Source organism: Parasteatoda tepidariorum, chromosome 8, assembly GCF_043381705.1.
Source record: "Parasteatoda tepidariorum isolate YZ-2023 chromosome 8, CAS_Ptep_4.0, whole genome shotgun sequence".
NCBI lineage: Eukaryota > Metazoa > Arthropoda > Arachnida > Araneae > Theridiidae > Parasteatoda > Parasteatoda tepidariorum.
In genome coordinates, this window is record NC_092211.1 from 9,514,831 (window position 1) to 9,538,145 (window position 23,315).

Sequence of the window (23,315 nt, forward strand, 5' to 3'; positions counted from 1 at the left end):
ACTGGAAAATATTGCAATTTTTCTATTTTAATGACTATAAAAATCATTCAAACTCCCTTTGTCCTCTTTAATACATTTTGCAACAATTATCATGAAATTTACATTATTTCATAAAATTTACTGAATTTTCCTACCAATGTTGGCAGATATGTATTATTAGTCGATTATTAAAATAGCAAAACACATATTCCTATAAATTTAAAATATCTGTATTATGGTGTGACTAATCATTTGCTGACTGCAAATTCTTAGTAATTTCATGTTTCATTATTTATTTTTAAACAAATTATATTTACCAAAATATCTGTTTCAGAATAACTTTTATTAAAAAAAGTGATTTTATAATTATGTATTTAATGAATTTGAAATAATTAATAAAATATTTTGATGAAATTATGGTATATTGGGAGGGTCATCATTTTCTTCAAGTGGTTATAAATAAGCCATGCAGAAGCTATAAACAATATAGGACAGTAGACAATTCTTTCAATTTTTAACTGTACAATTCAAACTTTTGTGTGGTTAATAATGTGAACAAAATTTCTAATTTGTGAATTTTATTTTATAGGTGATACATCTCAACCTGTATTTATACCATTATATCTAACTAAAAAAGAAAGAAAAAAGCTGAGGAGACAAAACCGAAGAGAGGCCTGGAAAGAAAAACAAGAAAAAATCAGATTAGGTTTAGAGCCACCACCAGAACCTAAAGGTTTGATTATACTTCATACTTATATTAGCTAATAATTATCCCTATGCCAAAATTTTGGGGTTTTGACAATTGTCATATACTATGTCAAAAGTTTTTTTTTTACATGACGATTAAAACCGTCAATTGTAAAAAAAAAAGTGCTTAAAAAAATTTTTTAGCACTTGAAAAGTGCTTAAGGTGCTTATTTTTAATTTTCGTTTTTTAAAAGCCCTTATGGTGCTTTTTTCATTTTGTGTTTTTAAAAAGTGCTTAATTTTCCTTTTTCGAAAATGAAATTTTTTTTCTTTACCATTTTGATTTTCACCACTTATGCAAAAGTGTGCTTTTCACATTGTTCTGTTCAATATTTTCACAATTCATTAAACCACAATCCATAGCGTATGAAAGCGTCAATCATTTTACATGTTTGATGAAATACTTGTGAGTCCCCACGTGTGCGTCTACTGAGCTGGGTTCAGTGAGATTATTTCACTATCTGCATTTTGTAAGATATTTTCAATTTCAGGCTTTGTTTTCCACCCTCTGATGTCGAACAGAAAAATCTCTTGATCATTTTTATAATGGCTAATATAATCAAGAAAAGAGCTTTTTGTTAGAAACTGGTTATTATATCATGATCATGTAAAGTCTATGAAAATTATTTTGCATTTTGTTAATGTATTTAGTGCTTATAAATATTTTTTAAAACCTTAAAAGGTGCTTATTCTTTGTTGAAAGATTAGGCTATGCATCCCGAAGAAGCTTATTTTTAGTTGTAAAATTTGGCTACGCACCCTGTTTAGTTTATACATAAAACTCCTTGGTGTTACAGTATAGATATTTCGTTACTTGCATAACTGTTGATCCAAGCTACGTATTTTTAATGATCTCACTTGTGATGAACTTAACACAGCAAAAGACTATTAGATGTCTAGCTATATGATTTTATATGCGTCCAGATATACAACTTTACATGCGTTCAAATGTACGACTATAATTCATATATTTATTAAGTTGCGTAAATTTATTTATTTAGTTTTCTTTGAATATTTTCTAATTTATTTGGTATTGTAAATTGATGTGCAGTATTTTTCTTCCATTAGTGCGAATGTCAAACTTGATGCGAGTATTGGGAAATCAAGCTGTACAAGATCCTACCAAAGTAGAAGCTCATGTAAGAGAACAAATGATTAAACGTCAAAAGTAAGCAGAATTCATTTTGTTCACTCTCTCTGAAATGTTCCAAGCTAAAAATTGAACTTTGCGTAATTTTAATTTTACTAATTACATTGATTCAGAGTTTTTAAGTACAAAGTCTTAAATAAGAAGAAGGGGGAAAAAAAATTTAAATTTATTTTTTGCTGTGTTTCAGTTTTATATTTTTATGTGTGCATTACAGGGCCTAATACAGGTGGATTTTACCGTTGTTTATCTGTACTTTCAAAAAAATTTACTAGGCAAAAACTGTACTTTTGCAGATATCTTTGCAATAAAGTCGGTACTTTAACAAAATTTGAAATTATTCCACAAAATCAACTCTTTCAAAGAAAGAATAAAGAAATGGGATCTGTAAATTTTTATTAAACACTCGGCTCTTTTGCAGAAAAATAATTCAATACATACTTATTTGCTTTTAATACATACTTATTATTACAAATTTGCCTTTGTGGAGAACTTTTTTGGTGCATTTGCGTTACATGTTGAGGAAAACATCTTACGGTTAGCCGAATGTCAAGGAAACTCTAAACCATGATCCGTCTACCACTTAGGATATTTTACACTAGGTCTGCGCAATTAGGATGCGGATTCGACACTAATTTTTTTCACAATTTACTCCCACCTTAAACACGATACCTCATATTTTTTTAAAAAATAAGTGTCTACAATTTTTCCTGAGTGTTTAATATAATAGCAGGCGTATTTTGAACTACAGGTTACAAAAAAAGTAGAATTTCATTTTTTATGCATGTTTTTTCTCAAAGACAAGTGCAGAAAATTTGCTTTTTTGACTACATTGATCCCTAACATAATAATATATGTCCATGCTGTTAAGATAATAGTTCAAAACAAGGTTGATAGCCTTCTAATTAAAATATTCAAAGGATTTTTTGTTTTAGGCTATAAATTTTTTTTAAAATGTTTAGCATGTATGCAAAAAAAAAAGCCTTATCATCACCAAAAAATTGTCCAATTAAAGAAAAAAAATCTTTTTTGCTAATTTCATAAGTTTTTACACATGATAAAACAAATAATCAAGTGTTTTAAAATTTTATCTTGATATTTTAAAAACAAAGTTAACAAACTAGTCGGATAATGGCCTTGAAAAGCTATCAGATGGTTTAGTAGATCAAAATACAGTAATATTTAAAAATTCTGCAAAACACCATTTATAAGTTTTTTAAACACTTTTCTATTTACCAAATTCTATTTTATATAATTTATGATCATATGCTGGTGAATAATTTGTATATTATTAAGTCTTTTAATTGTAAAAAGTGTAATCAAGGTCATTTTTATAAAGTGATGTAAATTTGAATTCATTGTTAATATGTGTGTATCAATTGTAAATAAATATTATGTTGAATAAGTATTTGTCATAAAGAGTTATAAACAAGTATCTTGATAGTTTACTATAATTAAAGAAAATAGTTCCTTCAAAAAAAAATTTTTTCTTTTTTTTTCTTGATTTCTTGGAGATATTTTCTCACAGAAAATTATTATACTCTAAAATTTTTCACGAAAATAAAATGCCGCTGAAACTTTTAACAAAAATTGGTATTTAGATATAAATCCTGAATTTTAGCCCCTACTTTACATAATTTTATGTATTAAGTAATTAACAATATGAATATTAATAATTCAAATAATTAATGATTAATTTAATAACTAAGCTATTAAATAATATTCTATAAAAGTACAAAAATGTATCAATGTGTTATGCTTATTAAATTATCATGACTTTTACAAGATTTTGCATTTGAATATGTTTTAATAAAATATCAAACTCGAAGTTTTAATATATTTTAATTCTATTTATTGTAAAATGTTATATTTACTAATTTCTATAATTATTAATGCCTGAACTTTCTGTGAGAAGTGTAGTACTATGTGTTTCTTTCTGTGTGATATGTACTGCTGTGGACATGAATCTGTGCAATGCACAAGGTATTTCTTCAAATTCTAAATGAAATTTGAAGAATTTCTTTTTGATTCTAAACTTTAAAAAGTATTTTATAAATTGTAATCGATTTATTGCTGTTTGTAGAGCTCATGAAGAAGCTAACGCTGCTCGAAAGCTCACTGCTGAACAAAAACGAGAAAAGAAAATAAGAAAACTCAAAGAAGATACTTCTACGGGTGTCCATGTAGCTCTCTACAGGTTTTATTCTTTCTTTTTTTTTACCTTTTAATTAGGACTTTTCCACTGTTTCTGAAATAATGGGTTCCCAAACAACTTGGTAAATACAGTTTATACTTTAGAAGATAAAAATATAAGAAAATGAACCTGAAGTTCCTCAACATTTTTGGAATTTAAACTTAAAATTTTCTCTTTAGAGAAGTCTAAAGAGCAAACACAGTATATGTGTTAATTTTTATTTGATTCACTTAAATTTTTTCAGATAGCATATCATTCATTATGTGTAGGGATTAAACTTTTAAAAATATTAATAAAATGGTGACATTTTGGACAAAAAAATATTTAGGGTTTGTTAAACAATCGATAAATCAAAGTCTAATAATGTAATTTTTCTTGTAAATGATATATTTTTTCATATCAATGGTTAAGAGATACACATGTATAAGTGTATTAGATGCACAGAAAATATGGTTAGTTATACTCTTGTTAAATTTGTAAGTAAAGTATATATTATATAAAGGATCTAAGGTTTAGGAGTAAAAGATATGTATGTTTAATAATATGTGTCAATAGGTAATATATGCATGTATTGGTTATATGCACAGGTATACTGTTAGTTATATTCATGTCAAATTTACTGGATAAAAATGAAAGGTATAAAGTCTAATAACATTGTTTTTATATACCCTTTAAAGTTTCTGAAAACATATTCGATTAATTAATATAAAATGCTTATCATTTGTACAAGTTTCAGCTTATGATTTCTGGTTTCTTACAGTTGAATTGCGAAAAAAACAACCTTACTGTGGTATTCTGCCTTAACTGTTGTCAACTATCAATGGATTATTTTAAAAACAATTTTTAAATGCCTTTCTCTATTCAAACTTAATTAGTTATTTTAATTAAATTTCTTTATTATTTAACCATCTATATTATATATTATTGAAGAATAATTGTATATAATATAGAAGTTATCTATTTTAACAATTATAAATAATATTATTAAAACCCATAAACAAGATTAGCTCATGACCTTCGAATAAACTCAGGGTGCCCTGGAAATCTTTCTTTGTTTCCTATTTTTATTGCATCAGGCATAGTTAATAATACAGTTTAATTACCGTATATTCCGGCGTATAACGCGCACTTTTAATAAAAAAAATAACATTGGAATTTACGGGTGTGCGGTATACGCCGAATATAAAAAATTATGGATTAAAAAAATTTAAATACTATAGAAAAATACTTTGATTTTAAAGAAATAACATACCTTTACCTATATACTTTATTGATTTTCGTTATTACATAAATAGTTCATTATATTCGTCTTCCGTTATTTCTTCAGGCACGTCATCACAATCTGTTTCGTCTTCATCATCTGTGTTACCCTCATCCATAAATAAACAGCCATCTTCTGATTCGACCAGATTATTTGAAATACTGCATTTTTTGAATGATTTTCTAACCATCTCAGGCTTAATTTCATCCCATGCTTTTAATATCCATTCGCACACTGTTNCTATACATGACTGGATGTGTGATTTTATACAGAAACATCAATGTAGTTGTTGTTGAGGGAGGTGAGTGTGTCACTATCATATAATTCTTACTTTATAACCATGTGTAAAATAAATACTTATAATATTATCATTTTTTAAATGAAGGTCCTAATCAGCAAAAAAAGTTTAAACGCCTCATGCTTCAAAGGATTAAATGGAATGAAGAAGATTCTCGAGATGGAAGTAAGTTCCCCTCTTCTGTAACTCATGCCCAACACAAACAACAATATTAGTGTAAAATCTCACAGGATGCGTAGCGCTTTTAAAAAATGCTTATTTTTGATTTACATTTTTTAGAAGCCCTTAAAGATGCTTTTTTTTTTTCATTCGGTGTTCGTAAAAAGGCTTAATTTCTTTCCCCTCCTTCAAAATAAGATTTTCACAATTTTTTCTGTAATATGTATCGGAAACTAGTTATTTTATCATAATTATGTAAAGTCTTTAAAAATATTTTTGCATTTTGTTGATTTTATGTTTATAAATGAAGAACTTGAAGCAATAAGAAGAAATAATTTTTATTACTGCACATATCCTGATTATGATTGTTTTTTTTTGATAAGTGACAAATATTTTTTGAGTGCTTAAAAGTTGCTTATTTTTTGTTGAAATACCTGTTCGCTAACCCTGTCTCATATTTTAATCTTTAATTTCGAACACTTATAAGATCATCTTCTCCATTATATTTAAAATATTGTTCAGTCAATCAAAGTATTGTGTTATTAATAACAATTTTTTAAAAACTTTAGTGTGGAAAAATCTCACCCATTAAAAGTTAAACTTAAATCGATAATGTAATGATTTTTTTTCCTAACTGTAGAAGAGGAAATTTAACAACTGGACAAGCTTTTATTAAACAAGTTAATATAAATAGAAATTAATGAGTTACGCACTAAAGCCTATTAATAACAGGGCAGATAAGAATTTTGAACTGAACAAATAAAAATTACTACTTTGTTTAAAAATTTCAAATTGAGGTGGTTTCCCCTGTGGCAGAATTTTTTCCAGCTATCCTGCGACAAAACTCTCTAGCACTATTATCGTTTTGCAAGATACTTTTAATAATAATGAGCATATATGTTACTAACTTAAAGTATCAAAAGTACTGTGTTTACAAGAAAAAAACTTCATAATTTTTTTTTTTAATTGAACTTTATATAATTTTTTTTCTAATATTATGGATGATATTCTCACATTTTGCCCATGAAGTATTTCCTTCTTTGCATTTTGTAAATAATCATCTGAATAAAAAAAATCATGAAATCCATTGGAGTAATTACCGAAATAAAGATCGGTGACAAAATCATTGGAATTAGACTCCTCGAATGCGTGTTTCATCCTGCGATTAGATTGTTGTAATGAATAATGTATAAAAAATATCTGATTTAAAAACTATGGAGAAATCAATGGCAATAACTGCCAAAAACTTGATAGAATCATTGCCCTATAAAGTATATACTCAAATTCACTATTCAAATTTTCCATATTGTTTAAAATATATTGGGATATTTAAAATACAGCTCAATATCAATAACTGCTGGAAATACAATTGAAACATTTGATCAATTTATGATACGATTGTCGTAAACTGAGCATGATGTCAAAAAGTGATTATCTAAATGCATGATTCAAATATTACGTGTAAATTTCTGAAGAAAAGTAATTATTTTTACTTTTCAAAAGAAAAATCATTCTGCAAGAATTCTATAATGTTCTGTGACAATGTCGCCCTGTCGCTGTGATTCTGTCACGGAGGTGATTTCTATCATAAAATGTGTGCTACATGGAAACAATTCATACATTAATGAAATTCATAACTATGTTATGGTTGATGCATATAGAAATTGAGCTAACAATCGTAGTTGATCTTTGTTTTTTTAATGTTTATAGATGATCATGGAAATAAAGTAGAAAACAAATGTATGCTTGTATGGGAAGTAAGTATATATACATATTTTTTAATATCTTCTTAACTATAAGAAGGCTGATTATCAGACCATCAGCAGATTATTGTGCAACTAACAATTTTTTTTTAAAAAATTACCACAGCATCTGAAGATTTTTTTATTCCTAAACTTAAATCAATTACAGAGTATCTGCACACCTGGAAAGCCATGAGAAATCATAAAAGTCATGAATTTCGGTATTGAACAAAATTTGTCATGATTTTAACTATTTTTTTTTTAAAAAAAATCATGGAAAGTCATGAACTTAGGTTGCTGAAAAATCTCATTTTTAAAATTCAATTTACCCCTTTCTCAATTTCACGGTGTTCCGAATATCAGAATTTGTAACAAAATCTCCATTCACAGCCATATTTTATTAAAATATAAAATAACATTAATTGAAATGATAGGCATAACCAAAACTGTTATTATCTGCATCTTCATATTTATTGACTTTAAACTTATAAAACACAGTAAAGAAAAAGTTAAAGCAATAAAATAGGTAAAATAAAAAATACAAAAGCAAATAACTAAATACATATGTAGTTATTTAAACCTGTTTTATTTCTTCTTATAAGAAGCCTAAGCTAGAATTTTAAATTGATTAAAAAAAATAATAATAAATAGATAAAAAAAATTCAGAAATCTCAGAAGAAATTACGTTCCTTCTTTCATTTTTTGAAAGATCACCATAATTTTGTAAGAACAGGATAAAAACATTAATGCTTTTTTATATTGATTCTTGATGTTTTTTTTTCTTCATGTTTAGTCGATAAGTTTAGTGTGAAATGATCTATATAATGCAAATCCTTATGTTTTAAGGTGTGCATTCGAAAGATCTATTGTAGCATAACAATTTTAAAATGTAAATTGTGTTTCATCATAAATTTTATTAGAAACAAATATGTTTTTAATAAGGTGTTTTTTTTTTCAATCCCGTCTCACCTAAAAAGAATAACTACAACCAAAAAATCATGCAGTCTGTTTTAAGAATATCAAAATTTAAGCAACTTAAGATAAAACTTAAGAAATCTAATTCTTAAAATTTTGCAAGCTGCATGTAAATTTTAGAAGTTAACAAATGTATGTATAAACTATTTTAAATAAGGTTTAGTAAAAATACAATTTTAGATTGTTCTTTATTAAATCTATTCAAATTTTAAAAAAAAAAAAATTTAAAAAAATGCAGAATATTTGGTTGAACATTCGGCTAACCGAATACGCGTTAGATCCCTAATACTTTCAAACCTTTCTTCAAAACCTGCAAAAGGTGATCAAAATTTTTTCAGAACTTTTAAAGTGGCATGACAACAAAGTCAGAAGAATGCTCATCAAACTAGTTAATAACCGACTGCAACCAATAACAGGTGCATGTAAAAAATAATTAAGATGGTTATTAGAAGGTGTACCACTTCAGTTTTATTAATTAGTTACCATAGTACCCTCACAAGCACATAAATGAAATGCTGCGTTACACAGTTTGCAGAGCATTATCTATCCCAATTTGGTGATATAATATTNGGTGCATGTAAAAAAAAAATAATAAAGCTGGTTATTAGAAGGCATACCACTTCAGTTTTATTAATTAGTTACCATAGTACCCTCACAAGCACATAAATGAAATGCTGCGTTACACAGTTTGCAGAGCATTATCTATCCCAATTTGGTGATATAATATTTGATTTATTTATTGGTGGTTCATTTTGATTCTCTATTCCGATTTACAAATGATATTTTTTTATTTTATAGGGCACAGTAACACAGCGTAGTTTTGGAGACATAATGTTCAAGTTGTGTCCGACAGAGACTTTTGCAAGAGAGTTTTTCAAAAAGAGAGGTGTGGAACATTACTGGGATTTAGTTTATGGAACATCCATTCTTGAAGCTGCAGAAGATGCTTAGTCTTCTAACCCATAACTTGACTTTTTACCTTTTAAAACATTCTTTTTTGTTGTAAAAAAAAAAAAAAGGTTTATTGTAAATTGTGTTTAGTATCAAGGTTTATAAAAATATTGAACAGAGATTTTTTTTCTGTATTCAATTTAGCAAACCAAACTTTGGAGTTTTATTTCGAGAATATAGTGCATTTTAAACCAAAATCAACCTACTTAAACCTTTAAATTCACGGTCTAAGGTTTCTAAATAGTGAAACAAAATAATTTATATTGAATTGTCTTCTGGATGGTTAAAGAAAAGAATTTAAAAATAGTGGCCTAAAATTATATTTATTCACTTACTTAGCTGTCCGTCAAATGGATCACACAATGTTATTAGAGCTATATCATCATACAGCATTCCTCATTAATCTCTAAATAATATGCTGATTAAGTGTGGTATAAAAGACAAAATTACCTCATATAATCAACAAAACAAAAAACACTCTGTATTTATATAAGCAGACAAAGGTGAATTGGATATTGATTAAAACAGGCATAACTCAAGATTCATCTGAGTCTGGAGAGAAATATTGATAATGATGAGAGTGTTCGAAAATACCAAAACAGTAAATTCCTGATTATCTGAGACCTTTGGAACCAAGTGTATGTTGTATAATCAAGGGGCATTTTCAAGCTAAATGTATGAACATTAAACTAAGATAGGTGGTTGCCACTCAAATCTGGAAAAAAAATTCACTGTGCAAATTATTCACCAATATAGCTCAACAATTTTTAATTCCTGGAAAAACTTAAGAGAAAAAAAAAAGAAACAGCTGAACATACTTAAATAATGACAATGTAAATTAAAGAGTTTTATATTCCTCAAACAGCACTTAGAGTGCTCACTAGACTAAGAAACAAATTCACATTTTCCGTTATTTTAATTCCCCGTAAAAGTAAATAGAAGCTATAATCAAGTTTAAAAAAATGTATACTAAATAATGCTACCATCTTGCATAAAAAAAAAAGTCCTATTGATGCATTTTGTTTTCTATTAGTCTGCTTTTAGATTCCTCATCACAGCTGTAATTGGGTAACATCAATTGAAAAAATGCTGAAACATGTGTCAGAAAGGGTGTTGTATAATTGGGATTGTGCAGTAACTAAATCAAGTGTTTCGAATACAGAGACAATTAAATCTATGATATGTCAGTAAAAAAATAAAATACTTTATTATTAAAAATAAACTCCCAAACCTTAATAAATACATGTGTCTTTAGTAAAAAAAATTATTATCAAACTTCATAAGTGTATATCAGTCCAGACTCTTTTAACACTTTATCTGTTTTTCGGTTTAAACGTTCAATCATATCCTCATCAAAATAATTCTTCCAGTCACCAATCTCTCCTAGGGGGAAAAAAGGTTTCCTGTCAATATTCCACTCTGAGAAATAATATATCCATTTTCTATTAAGCAGATACTCATATATGTTCATTCCAAATTAAAAACAATATTGATCTAAAATAGAATTGCATTTACTTTTCAAAGGTGCCAACATTCCAAACTAGCTATCAGAAATGCTAAATTCACTTCAGAGTAATTTCAATGTATTTTTACTACTGAATTCTATATAAGGTGTATACTTAATATAAATAATACTATGCATGAATTTAAAGTAAAGTTTTTGCTGTAAACTATAAAATTCTATACAAAAACTGTAATCTTGATTAGAAAATCGTACCAGTAGGCACCTCTGAATATTCAATTCCTTTCCCCGTGGAGGAAAAAGAATTTTGTATATGCTTCTATGCTAACCTTGCAAAGTGAGATGAAAAATTTTTATACTTTGTTGGCATGATTTAAATCTGACTTTTTTAAAAGCCATTAATTTTAACAAGCTGATTTTTAAAAAAAAATTAATTCTAAAATATTTTTTGTAATAATATAATTAATAGAAGTGCTATATTTAAAGAGGCATATTTTGAGTGTGCTAAACACCTGTGAAAACTATCTTTTGATAATGAATTTTTAAAATGTTTTTTGAAATTTACACTACTGCATCAAGACAATCTTACTTGCAGTAGACTTCAAAACATTACAACATAAACTTAACATAATAAATAAAATTGAAAAAAGAAGAAATAACGTTTACGAACTGAAGAACACGTATTTAATGCATCCCTGATTAGCATGTTCACAGTGGCGCTACTTGTGCCAAACTTACGTACCGAGCGTGGAATTTGAATTATTTAGCTGTGTAAACAAGCATACCAAATTTACTTTATCAAGCACAATTCCTTCTTGATGTTGGGATTTATTTTTTTTTGTCAATGTATTTTAGCTATAATATTGTTTCGAAATAATAGTAAGTATTATTAGTAATGTTAAGCACATTAAAAAATAAAAAATCTGATTTGAGTCAAATAAACCAATTTTTTTTAAAAATCACCATTTTTGCCAACCTTTTTCTTGGAATGTAATCACAGAAAATTGATAAAAAAGTTCAGTTGGTTTCGTTCTTTTAACATTATTTGTTATTTTTTTAACTCTGTAACTACATTTATCAAGAAAAATTTTTAACTAAATATAAATTGCTTCATAACATCTTGTTGGTATTTTCCTGCGAGTTCTTTAAAAAAAAATAGGTTAAAGTGGCTACACTGAAAAAAAAAATAATTATAGAAAATTTTTTAATGGTTCCATTTATTTGAACTAAGCTTAATTTCTGAAAGATTAAGTTACTTCAGTTGATTTATTAGTAAATTTACTATGTCAAAGTGATGCATTCTTCACATCAGTTTTAAATAACCAAACATAAATAAGCGTCTTTTAATTTTATACCAATAACAGTCATATAGTATTAACTCTTAAATTAATATCTTTATAAAATTATCTTAGTTTGTCATATTTTAACACTATTTTAAAAAACGTTTTCTGAAAAATTTTAATACATTTTATTACAAATTTAAAGAAAATATAAAACTTATTTTTATCTAATAAATGTGTTTTTTTTAATTTTATTTATATTTTTAATTTAATAACGGCACAGGAAAAAAAACACTTTTTTTTTGTTGCAAAAATCCTAAAGTTAAATAGAATTTTAAAAAATGTTTTAATATAAAGTGAGATTTTATAAATATAAATTGGGCAATAATTTTAAGTGAAATCATATTACTAAATGATTTAACTTGTTATGAAATTATAATTACTTCAAGTCTCAATGTTTTGCAAGTGCAAATACGTATAAACAAATTTGCATTTGCAAAGGGTTTTGAAAACTAGTTTTTTGTTAGTCATTTTGAAGTGGATTAAAAAAAGAGAATTTTGTTTTTCTGAACTTTAAAAATTTCTGTAATTTATTAACAATTCTGTTCTGTAAAATAAAGCACATTTTCATTTAAATAACGGAATTTTAACAATAAAAAGGCTTTCTTTAAATGGTTTGGGAGAATAAATTTCTGGCTTAAAGAACACAATCTTTCATTTACAATAGCTCTGTGTAAAGAATACCTAATATACGTCTAAATAATATAATTGGAAGTGTTAATTTAGTTAAACACTTAAAAAGTTCTAGATAAACAGTAAAATATAATTGTACACACCTTTACGGAAAAACTTGGCATCTTTATGTGTCTTTAAATCTGAAGACATTTCTAAATTTTCACTCTTGGACATACTTTTAAAATTACAGTGTTCTATGACAGACTTTATTTCTTCAACTGTTAGAGAAACTTCTAAGAACTTACCAATTTTATCAATAGAACCAGCTAAATCCTACAAAAAATCAAACAGTAACATCAAAAGAATAACAATACCACAAATAAAGTACAGAGTTTATGCATACAAATTTTTCATGTTAAATCTCTAATCATTTTTTTTAAAGCATTCAAAAAGATTTAAAAACATTGGACAATTTTTCTTTTCAAAAAATAAATAAATATGCCACTTGAAAAATTAGTACAACAATGTCTACACCCTGTAGCAGAATCTAAGTCTACATTGTCGCAGAATGTTACAGCATTCTGGCAGAAAGATTTTTACTTTTCTTTTCTGCAGAAATTTTCAAAAGATTTTATCTTTTTTTCCAGTTATATTCAAAAAATGCCTTTCTCATGCTCATTGGAAAAAAGGAAATAATTAGTGTGTGATTTTCCAACAAAATGTGAGAATATCGCCCATAATATTAGAATTTTAAAAAAAAAAAATACATATTCAATTTACAAAAAATATTTTTTTTTTTTAAATTTACGCTTCTGTCACTTTAAATTAGCAACATGTATATTTGCTCTTTTTAAGTATCTTGCAGAAAGATATTAGTATTAAAGAGATACTATGCAGAAAGTCCGAAAAAATTCTTCCACAGGTGTCTCCACAAATGCAAATAAACACCAAAATTTCTTAAAAATCACAGAAATATTCAAACTTTTTTCAAAACAACCCAGGTGATTGAAAATATCTTTTAAAATTTTAGTTTTTTCTAGGTATATTATTAAATATTGTACCGAATATTGTTATGAATTGTATAAACATGTGAATTCTTTGTATGCCTAATGTTAAGGAGCACCCCATTCCATTGAACATCAAGTTTGAAATAAATTTAATTTCACACTATATTTTGGCTTACTTTGCCACCATAGTTTATCACTAAACATTTTTGTTTTCCCAGTTTTTAATTTGTAACCCTTGTAAACAAGAATTCAAAAAATTATTTTTCATGACTGTGATTAACTGAGGAACACCATAGATATTATTTACAGGAATCAATCACTAATAATCTACAAATTATTAATCTGAAAGTAATTTAGGATCATTACATGCTTAGTTTTACTATAAGAATAGTTTTATTACATAACTTTTAATTAATAATAATTTAATGCAGATACTTTATTTTTATATATAATTTGGTAGTAAAACTTATGCTTTCTAGTCAATTATGTGATTTATAAATTTAATTTAAAATGCTTTTGACTTTCACACTGAATATAAGATAAAAAGTTGACAGACATATACATGGTAACATTTATCATGTAACATAATGAATGGTTTTACGGGACCTCTAAAATTTCATCATAATAATTATCCGTGATCCCCTGGACAATAAATCGTAAAGAGACGGTATGCTGTTTTGGTTTGGGGGGAGAATAGAAATCGACAATGCCAACCTACATCTATGAAAAGGTACCTCAACATAGAGTTAACATGTCTTATATACTAGTGAATTGGTTTTGTAATGGTAGATACACTACAGTACTCCACCAGAATTATATCTGTGACAGAATTCGATGAATGGATACTGCTAGTTGATTGATTGCTGTTTTTTGTCAGAAGCCAGGAGAGCTGTATTAAGATTGCCACACTTTTGCTGATCGCGAGAACTGTATTGAGTTCACGGTCATGATCGCTCCTGTGTTGCCATTAACAGTCGAGTGTATACAGGCCGGCTGTTGTGTGTGATCGAGACTGAGTAGGAACAGCAAGAGGAGGTGGATAATGTCAAAATAAAAGTCAACTGTTCGATGTGGACCATCGATTGAAGTAGGCATGTTCAGATCGAAATGGGCGTTACTGTCAAGATAGGCGTGTTCAGATCGAAGTAGGAGTTTCTGACAAGGTAGGCATGTTCACATCATGTCCGGGTCACCAATTTGGGGAGTGAGTTATTGACAATGTCAACGTTCTTGTATGAAAAGGTACCTCTACATAGAATTGAGTTAACTTGTCATATACTAGTGAATTGGAATTTTAATTTCGTAGTGGTAGACACACTGCAGCCTGCAGCACTCCCACAAAACAGCAATGAATCAACTAGTAGTATCCGTTCATCCAATTCTATCACAGCTATAATTCTGGTGGGGGAGTACTGTAGTGTGTACAAAAATACAATTCCAATTCACTAGTATATAAGCGACATGTTAACTCAAATCTATTATGGAGTACATTTTCATAGTTGACATTGTCGATAACAACTCTCCCCACAAGTTTTATGATTTTATCTTTTAGCTATACATTATGCAAATTCACACATAATCATGGGCATTACACTTTTTCATTTAAATTCACTTTTTAAAAAAAAATCTAACTGTGGCATGCAAACTAACCAATGAAACAGTGCACAGAAAGACTAGTATTATTTTCTAGTCGGACCAGCGAATAAATTTTCTCAATTTCTACCCCTGTAAAACATACCTGTTTTAAATCTTCATAAAACAAAAAGAGAACATTTGAATCATTTCTATGGTTCCAAAATTCTAGATTGTGATGCAAGAATGGACCGTAAGTAGCTGAAAAAAATAATTCAATATAAAAATAAGTACACACATGCAATGTACTCTAATATTGTAGAATTTTGTACCTCTATCTTGAAGAAATCTTTCAAAGAATTGATTGAAGGTTCCTTTATATTGTGTTTCTGCAAGCATAACAGCAAAGTGATAATATGACACGGCAACGTCTCTTGGATTTCTTGTTATATACAAAATCTAAAACATTCAGTATCGTAAATTACAAAGTATTGTAAAATCTAGACATTTAATTCTAAATATATTCAATTAAAAGCAGACTAACCAGAAAAATCAAGTACTTTTAGAGATCTAGAAAGAAAGCTCATTTAAATATATAATTTATAGTATTTTAGTTTATTTTTACCTTATCTTGATTATCTAACTATAAGCAGTCATTCTGATATATCATTGTTTTTTACTATGGCCTGTGACATACATACCTGAAACAGGGGTCTGTCTAGGTTTTTTCAAGAGGTACCTATTTTGTGAAAATTTAGACATAATTTGTGAAAATTAAAAATTATATCATAAAATCAACACAAAAATATGGTAAAGTAAGAAAATATTTTGCTACACAAAAATTGACACTACAAATAAAAATCATTTACGGCTGGTAAATTTCCATACATTCAAAAACAATTTTGCTATTGTAAAATTTTGGGCTAAAAATTGTATCCAAATTTAAAAATCACTGTCCATAGTTAAATTTTTAACTTGAATTTAATGAAAACAGGCATTTAACGGTACACTAAATGTTATTGTATTGCACTAAAAGTTATTTTAATAATGGGAACAATTTTAATTGGGTCATACAGAAAAAAGTTTCCAAGAAAAAAAAAGGTTAATAAAAAAAATAAAGGTCTGTTAGAATAAATTTACAATAGTGTTTAAGATAATGTTCTAATTTAGACTTCCTGTAAAGTTTATAGACGGAGAGCCTCATCTTTCATTTTAAAAAACTCAGCGAAAAAAAAGAAGCTTGCTTTGATATGGCGAAAGCGACCGACTAGATTTTCCACATTGCACTATCTAATCAAACAAGCGCTATCTTTTCGTGAAAGACAGCTGCCCAAAAAGCTCTTTTCCATAGATTGCAATGAGAACGGGGTTTGCATGAGAACTTGCTTTTTTATTTGTGAAATTACCATTTTTCCTAAAGTTGAATTTGAGCAGATGCCGCTAAACGGTAGTAAATTTTCCCTGGACAGACCCCTGTGTAAGGTTCATAAATGCATCTTATCTTATACTTAACACAATTTCTTTAAACTGTAATGTGTAGAAAGTGTACTATGACTAAATGTTCGGGTATTTATGATAATTTATTTTATTGAAATTTAAATTATTTTAATATCAATTAATGAGAAATAATTGTGATGGAAAGGCAAAATTTAGAAAAAATAATAAATTGGAACTTTGTATATACTTACCACATCGAAACATTTATCTTAACACGAGAAAATAACTCACTATCTTACAATATATATATTCTTCAAAGTCTAATTAAGGGTTATTTTTATTGTAAGGGTGCATGTCCAAGTATATAGACATGTTGACAGCAATTATGATAATTTTAATGTAAACATTAGTGTGTTTTAGACACAATACACTAAATCAGTTAATTTAGTAATATATTTACACTAAATTCTTTTAAATAGTTAAAAAAAATTTAAGATAATAATAAGATTCAGTAATATATTTGCTTAAAATTTAATTCTTTTGAATATTAATTAAGTATTGAATTAATCGGATTAATTATTGAATAACTCTTAAGTATTGAATTAATTCAATACTTAAGAGTACCAAACTGATACCTTTTAAAATAAAAATATTTCCTTTTTTATCAAAAAGTAGATGAATTGAAAAAAAAATATGAGGATGGAGAAAAAGAGATGGTTTTTTATCACATCATGTAACACAAAAGTATTTTAAAATAAACTGAATGAAAGTAAATATAGATGAATATTTTATTGAGCAACAAAAATACAATTTAAATATTTTAAAACAAACAAAGACATAAAGCTCAAACAAAGATTAACATTCAAATGAGATTCATTTCGGTATCAATATATTTTCAGCTTTTAGAATATATTCATATTTCATGAATTATAAGAGATTCATGAATGTTAAATCTTAAAACGGTTTTTTAAGCTACAAAAGATTTAAAAAAAGGTTCATTTAAAAATCCTTCATTCAAATTTTTTTGTTTCGTAATATTATTTTATTAATATAAGCAAGATTTAAAAAGAAATAAGTAGCAACTGCTGAAAAAAAAGATAGACAAATAAGGTTATATGTTGTTGTTTTTTACTTTATTGTGCTTTGCAATTTAATTTTTTGGAAAGTTGTAGTGGTAATCTAAAATTTTTTTAAAAATTTAGATGTTGCTTGGCGAAAGATGAATTACAAATTTTGTTCTCATTTTGAGATATCCTTGACTTTAATTTTATCTTTTATTTATTTTATTGAGCAAAATGATCAATCTCATCACTTTATTTAACCCACTGGCGGTTAAGGAAAAGGGCAAAATTGGGAGAATGTTTCTCCCCTACGCACAGTTCCCCTATCCATTAACATAGGAAAACCGGTTTTGCTATGCAGAGAAGATTGCAGGTTAAAATGCGACTTTTTACGTGCAGAACCGTCAGTGGGTTAATTCAAATTAAACCTGGACTTAATTTCATTCAACAAATATTCTTCAGAATTATTTTTGTACAAACCTTTTATAGAAAGGAAGTTTTATTTATTTTTTTATCGTTGAAAATCAATAGCATTAAGTTCAAAATTTAATATAATAACAGTTTTAAATGACATGTACAGTAAAAGTAACAGAAAAAGCTCGATTATACGGAAATGCACAGGAAACTGGCAAATTTCGGTAATAAGTAGTTATTATTGAAAAATAATTAAAACTCAGCTGTATAATTGGTATGGGTTAAAGAGAAAAACACTTAAATAAAAATGTTTAAGATAATTAGAAATATTTCAGATAAATAAAAAACATACACCTATTAAAAAAAACTTAAGTTGAAGAAAGAGAAATAAAAAAAAATATATCCTTTTAACAGAACTTTAATACAAAAATAATATTTTCCAGATAAAGATTTTTTATAAAACATTTAAAGAGATAATGTCTATCAGAAACGCTTTTATAACTGCTGCGCTGTCATAAAAAGCTCATAAAAAAACAAGGATAACATATAAAAGTAAAACAGAAAGAAAAAAAATCGATCTCAATTTTTTAAAGAAAATTTTGAAGCTAAACATTTCACTTTTAGAAATACCGTATTTTAAAGAAAAAGTGGAGATTAAAGTGTAATAGAAACCGTATTAATTGCCACATCATAATAAAAACATAAGTTTTTAAAAAGAAAAGCTAGACAGAAACCAAAATAAAAATCTTACTTCTTAAAAATCTCAATTTAACTTTTTCGTGTTACCGTATTTTAAGAAAAAAGTAACCATTAGATAATATTTTACAATAAAAAAAAATAGCTTAAAATTATATTATTTGCATTGTTGGTGAAAGATCTTTGTGAAATACTTTTAATATAATGTGTAACGTAATAATTTTGTCGATGATTTTATTTTTTAAACTTTCTTATTAAGCTTTGAATAGCTTTATAGTAAAATGTAAAGAAAAAAAAAACTGTTAGTGTTCCATAATCTCAAAACATCAGATAAAATATGCAATTTTTGCATCTTTAGAGTTTACAATACAGTTTAACTATAAATATACCATTTTCTAATCTTGAACAAGCACAAAAATAGTTCGTTTTTCACTAAAGATTCTGTACATAAAAAAAGGAACACCCTGAAAAATTTTTGATATACACTAAGGCTTAATCACACACTAAGGCTCAATCTTAGAGGCTTAAAAGAGTGCCCTTAAATATGCTAGTTAATTAGTGCAGATGATGTTTAACGTTACAGAGACAATCACAAAAATTTACTTTCTCTGAATAAACATGCCTTTTTTCCAACAGATTTGGATTTCAGATCTTCAAAAATTAGGGGTAATTAATGTTAATTTTCCATACTACGAGAACTTTATAAAATTCATTCATACAACAATGATTCCATGCAAAATATATTTTTTTATTATTTTACTTAATAATAGTAAAAAAATTAGAATTGCAAATTTTTACATAATTTAAAAAAATTTTATTTGGCAAAATACTGAGGAATTGAATATCAAATTTAGAATTTCTTTAAACTTTGATAACTTTTTTTTTTATGCACTGACACAATTATTCAATTCCTACAATTACTAAATTAATGGTTTACAGTTGACATATTAGTTTAATGTGATCCAATTTACAATGCAATAATGATTGAAAATATTACCTACTTTACATTTCTTCTTATGGATGTCCATTGGTAATAAAGAATAAGGCAAATGAGTCGTAAGTGATCGTGGAGATTCCATAGTTTTAACTGAACTGTAATTTGTTCTTGCATGCTCTATGTATGGAAATTTCTCATCTAAATTTTTTGGTAATGCTTGAAAATGTTTGTTGCGAATAAGGTACACCATTGTTTTCAACCAGGTTGTACCTGTAAACATTTACACAGAAATTTAACTTCCTTGCTGAATATAAAGCACAGTAATAAAAAATATATCATCATTCATAGCAAAGCAATTATTATTGTAGATATTAGGCCTTGATAGAATATATTAAGTATATCTATTTTGAATAATATCGTAGATCTTGGCAATCAGAGAATCGACTTATAGATGGACCGGTAATAAAGTCTGACATTTGATGATTATAAAACATCGTTTCATTATAAGCAATAAGATGAATATAAATAACACTGTATCAATTTACCCAGTTTTGCATTGTCTCTCATCACATTTTCTTTATATATAAAGCAGGGTTCCCACTCTTTAAACAAAGCAAAAATTAAGGACTTTTTTTGAAAAAATTAAGGACTTTTTTTGAAAAAATTAAGGACTTTTTTTTGAAAAAATTAAGGACTTTTTCGAAAAATTAAGGATCTTAAAAATAGTATGATTGTTTATCATCAAATATACCACCACTGACAGGTTATTTACCTTTCTTAATAATTTTATTATAATGTAAGAACTGATTATAATTGTATTAATTAATAAGCTTTGCCAAAGTAGGACCAGTTAAATTTGGCAAACCCGGTTTGGGTTTTTTCAAAAAAATATTTTCAGATTGTTAAATGTTAAAAACATCTATGAAACTAAACCATATTCCATTTCTAATTATTTCATTGAAATCGCATCGTAAAATTAAGTGCAGAAATTAAGATATGCAATTCTTTTCATACATTTAAAAAAAAGAGTAAATAAAGAAATTTGAGATAAACATTGAAAAAATCATTAAAACAAGTTTTTATATTTCACTGTTAGACACACATCTCATATTCAGTTGTGGGCCAATCATGCTAAATATTAAGTTAAGCCAAAAAGTTTATCTCTCTAAAATGCTCTACCCTCAATGCATGGTCTCATTCTAGGTGATAAAATAATGACTTTTTTTAAAAGTATTTTTGTAAGACTGAAAAAATTTTTCCTATCAAGTAATAGTGATGCAGAAAAATTATGTAACTTTAAAAACCTTGTATCAAAATTAAGTACTCTTATTTTCCAAAATAAAAATTAAGCAGTTTTTAAGGATCATGGGAATCCTGTAAAGGTTTTTATTAGAAACAATGCTTTAAATTGCGTTCAGAAAAGAAAAAAGAAAGAATACAAAAATTTAAGATAGTATATTCAAGAATATTTCAAAAAATATAAAACAATGATAACTTTTAAAACAGACTATACATCTACAAATTTTAAAATTCAAAAGCATCTATTCGGATTCATTAATGCTAGCAGTTTCGTCATAAAGATTCCACTCAGCAATGGATTCGACTTCATTTTCATCTGCTTAATCCCACAAAAAATACTGTCACTGGCCAAATCATTCAACTTGCTATAATTTTATATGTAAAATCTTAATTATCAGGTGATACTATACAGCTTACTCGACTGAAACCGGTTTGTACTTGTTTACGTTCGTGTATCAATTGGTTAAATTAGACTATATACAATATAAATTCGATTATTGGATAAATTAGTTGTTACATAATATAAATATAGAACATTTATTATATCAGGTCATATAATAATTTTACCAAATTATTAGACACACTGTAGTTTTTTAATAATTACATGTTTTGCACGAGTTAATATACCATACTTTTATATTTAAGCATACATGTAATGGGTGTTTACATTCAAGAGATTTTTCATATCCTTCCTATTTGAATTTATTTTTAACGTATTGCATTACAATGTTAACCAATGGATACACGAACCTAAACAAGTGCATACCGGTTTCAGTCAAATAAAAACAATAAAGCTGTTTAATAGACATACTTTTCTGTTTTTTTTTTGTTTTTTTTTTTAATTTCAGAAGTCTTCCTTTTTGGTTTTTTCACTGATTAACTTATACAATCGGCATACAGAAAATAGATATCTCGTAGTCAAAACTATTAATCAAATATCATTGGAACTAATAAATATATATATATTTATTGTTACAAGTTATACAATTCAAGTTGGTCCCCTTATGTTACAATTTAATTTCAGTTTNCAATCGGCATACAGAAAATAGATATCTCGTAGTCAAAACTATGGATCAAATATGATTGGAACTAATAAATATATATATATATATTTATTGTTACAAGTTATACAATTCAAGTTGGTCCCCTTATGTTACAATTTAATTTCAGTTTTGTTATGTGACATAGTTGTAGCCAAACATTATATGCTGTTTTTTTTTTTCTTTTTTTTAAATATGCAAGTTTAAAATCTATTTGGCACATCGGCAATTGTAATTGACATGATAGATCACGATACGGAAATATCCCCATAGTTGGCACAAACAGGTACTGATATGGAAATATCTCCAAAACTTCATAAAAAAGGAATTTATAAATTAAATGGTACTTTTCATCAGGAATGAAAAAAACCGGCGAACTATTTCTTACGTTACTGCTTTATATACATGATAAATGATATAGTTGTTTAATTTATTTTATGTTGGCGCATTTATTTATGTAGGTAACATTTCGCTGGTGCTCGGTCAACCGAAAAGTACAAATTAAATTTATAGAACTCGACAAGAAAATCCCTTGAAATTTTTACCGGTTTTAGGATAAGAAACAATATAAACATCATCATCTCTTGCTTCAAATAAACTGGCCTCCTCTTTTAAAAACTTGACAGCAAACGAGGGAAGAGAATAGCCATTACACATATAAACATCAAATGACTCTGCCAATTCTGGATTTTTAGGAAGAGTTTCGTATTTTAAATGCAAAGCCATCACAATTTGTTTTTAAACATCCCAAACTTCAGTAGATATGGGTGACAAAATTTCAGTGCTGTGAGCTGAAACACAGGGTTTACAATAATTAATGAGTCCTTTGCTTAAGCTTATAGCTTATTAATGAAGCTTATAGTAGAGGCTAGCAGAAAGTTGTAGTTCATTTACGTGGCACTAGAGCTGCAAAATGGGCTATTAGCGACGGTCTGAGAAACATTCCTGAGGATGATCCGCAGACATGCCATCACAATTTTGA

At 27.1% G+C, this 23,315-nt stretch overlaps 3 protein-coding genes across 6 annotated transcripts in view; 2 read left to right on the forward strand and 1 right to left on the reverse strand.

Annotated features, from left to right (window-relative positions):
* Nucleotides 1–9,574, forward strand: part of LOC107447586 (U4/U6 small nuclear ribonucleoprotein Prp3) — a 30,638-nt gene extending 21,064 nt beyond the window's left edge. For 2 of the 4 annotated variants that reach the window (XM_071184235.1, XM_071184236.1), the window contains exons 14-20: nucleotides 569–712; nucleotides 1,795–1,894; nucleotides 3,957–4,070; nucleotides 5,524–5,629; nucleotides 5,714–5,791; nucleotides 7,496–7,542; nucleotides 9,301–9,574. In XM_071184235.1, coding sequence (XP_071040336.1) covers nucleotides 569–712; nucleotides 1,795–1,894; nucleotides 3,957–4,070; nucleotides 5,524–5,548 — 383 coding nt within the window. In that variant the 3' untranslated portion in view covers nucleotides 5,549–5,629; nucleotides 5,714–5,791; nucleotides 7,496–7,542; nucleotides 9,301–9,574. Of the gene's footprint in view, nucleotides 1–568; nucleotides 713–1,794; nucleotides 1,895–3,956; nucleotides 4,122–5,523; nucleotides 5,630–5,713; nucleotides 5,792–7,495; nucleotides 7,543–9,300 lie in introns of those variants that run through there. The other 2 variants (XM_043049761.2, XM_043049762.2) reach the window with 2 other exon arrangements.
* On the forward strand, nucleotides 5,575–9,453 carry LOC122270827 (U4/U6 small nuclear ribonucleoprotein Prp3-like). Its single transcript, XM_043049766.2, has 4 exons — nucleotides 5,575–5,629; nucleotides 5,714–5,791; nucleotides 7,496–7,542; nucleotides 9,301–9,453. Exons 1-4 carry the CDS (start codon nucleotides 5,575–5,577, stop codon nucleotides 9,451–9,453), a joined length of 333 nt encoding a protein of 110 aa, XP_042905700.2.
* Nucleotides 9,575–10,637: 1,063 nt separating the features above from the next.
* Nucleotides 10,638–23,302, reverse strand: LOC107447589 (sulfotransferase 4A1). The gene is made up of 6 exons (XM_016062530.3): nucleotides 22,879–23,302; nucleotides 20,059–20,264; nucleotides 15,782–15,908; nucleotides 15,616–15,710; nucleotides 13,032–13,203; nucleotides 10,638–10,836 (listed from the first exon to the last, which is right to left on the reverse strand). The coding sequence occupies exons 1-6, from the start codon at nucleotides 23,057–23,059 to the stop codon at nucleotides 10,724–10,726; spliced, it is 894 nt and encodes a 297-aa protein (XP_015918016.2). The 5' UTR covers nucleotides 23,060–23,302; the 3' UTR covers nucleotides 10,638–10,723.
* Between the last annotated feature and the right edge of the window lie 13 nt (nucleotides 23,303–23,315).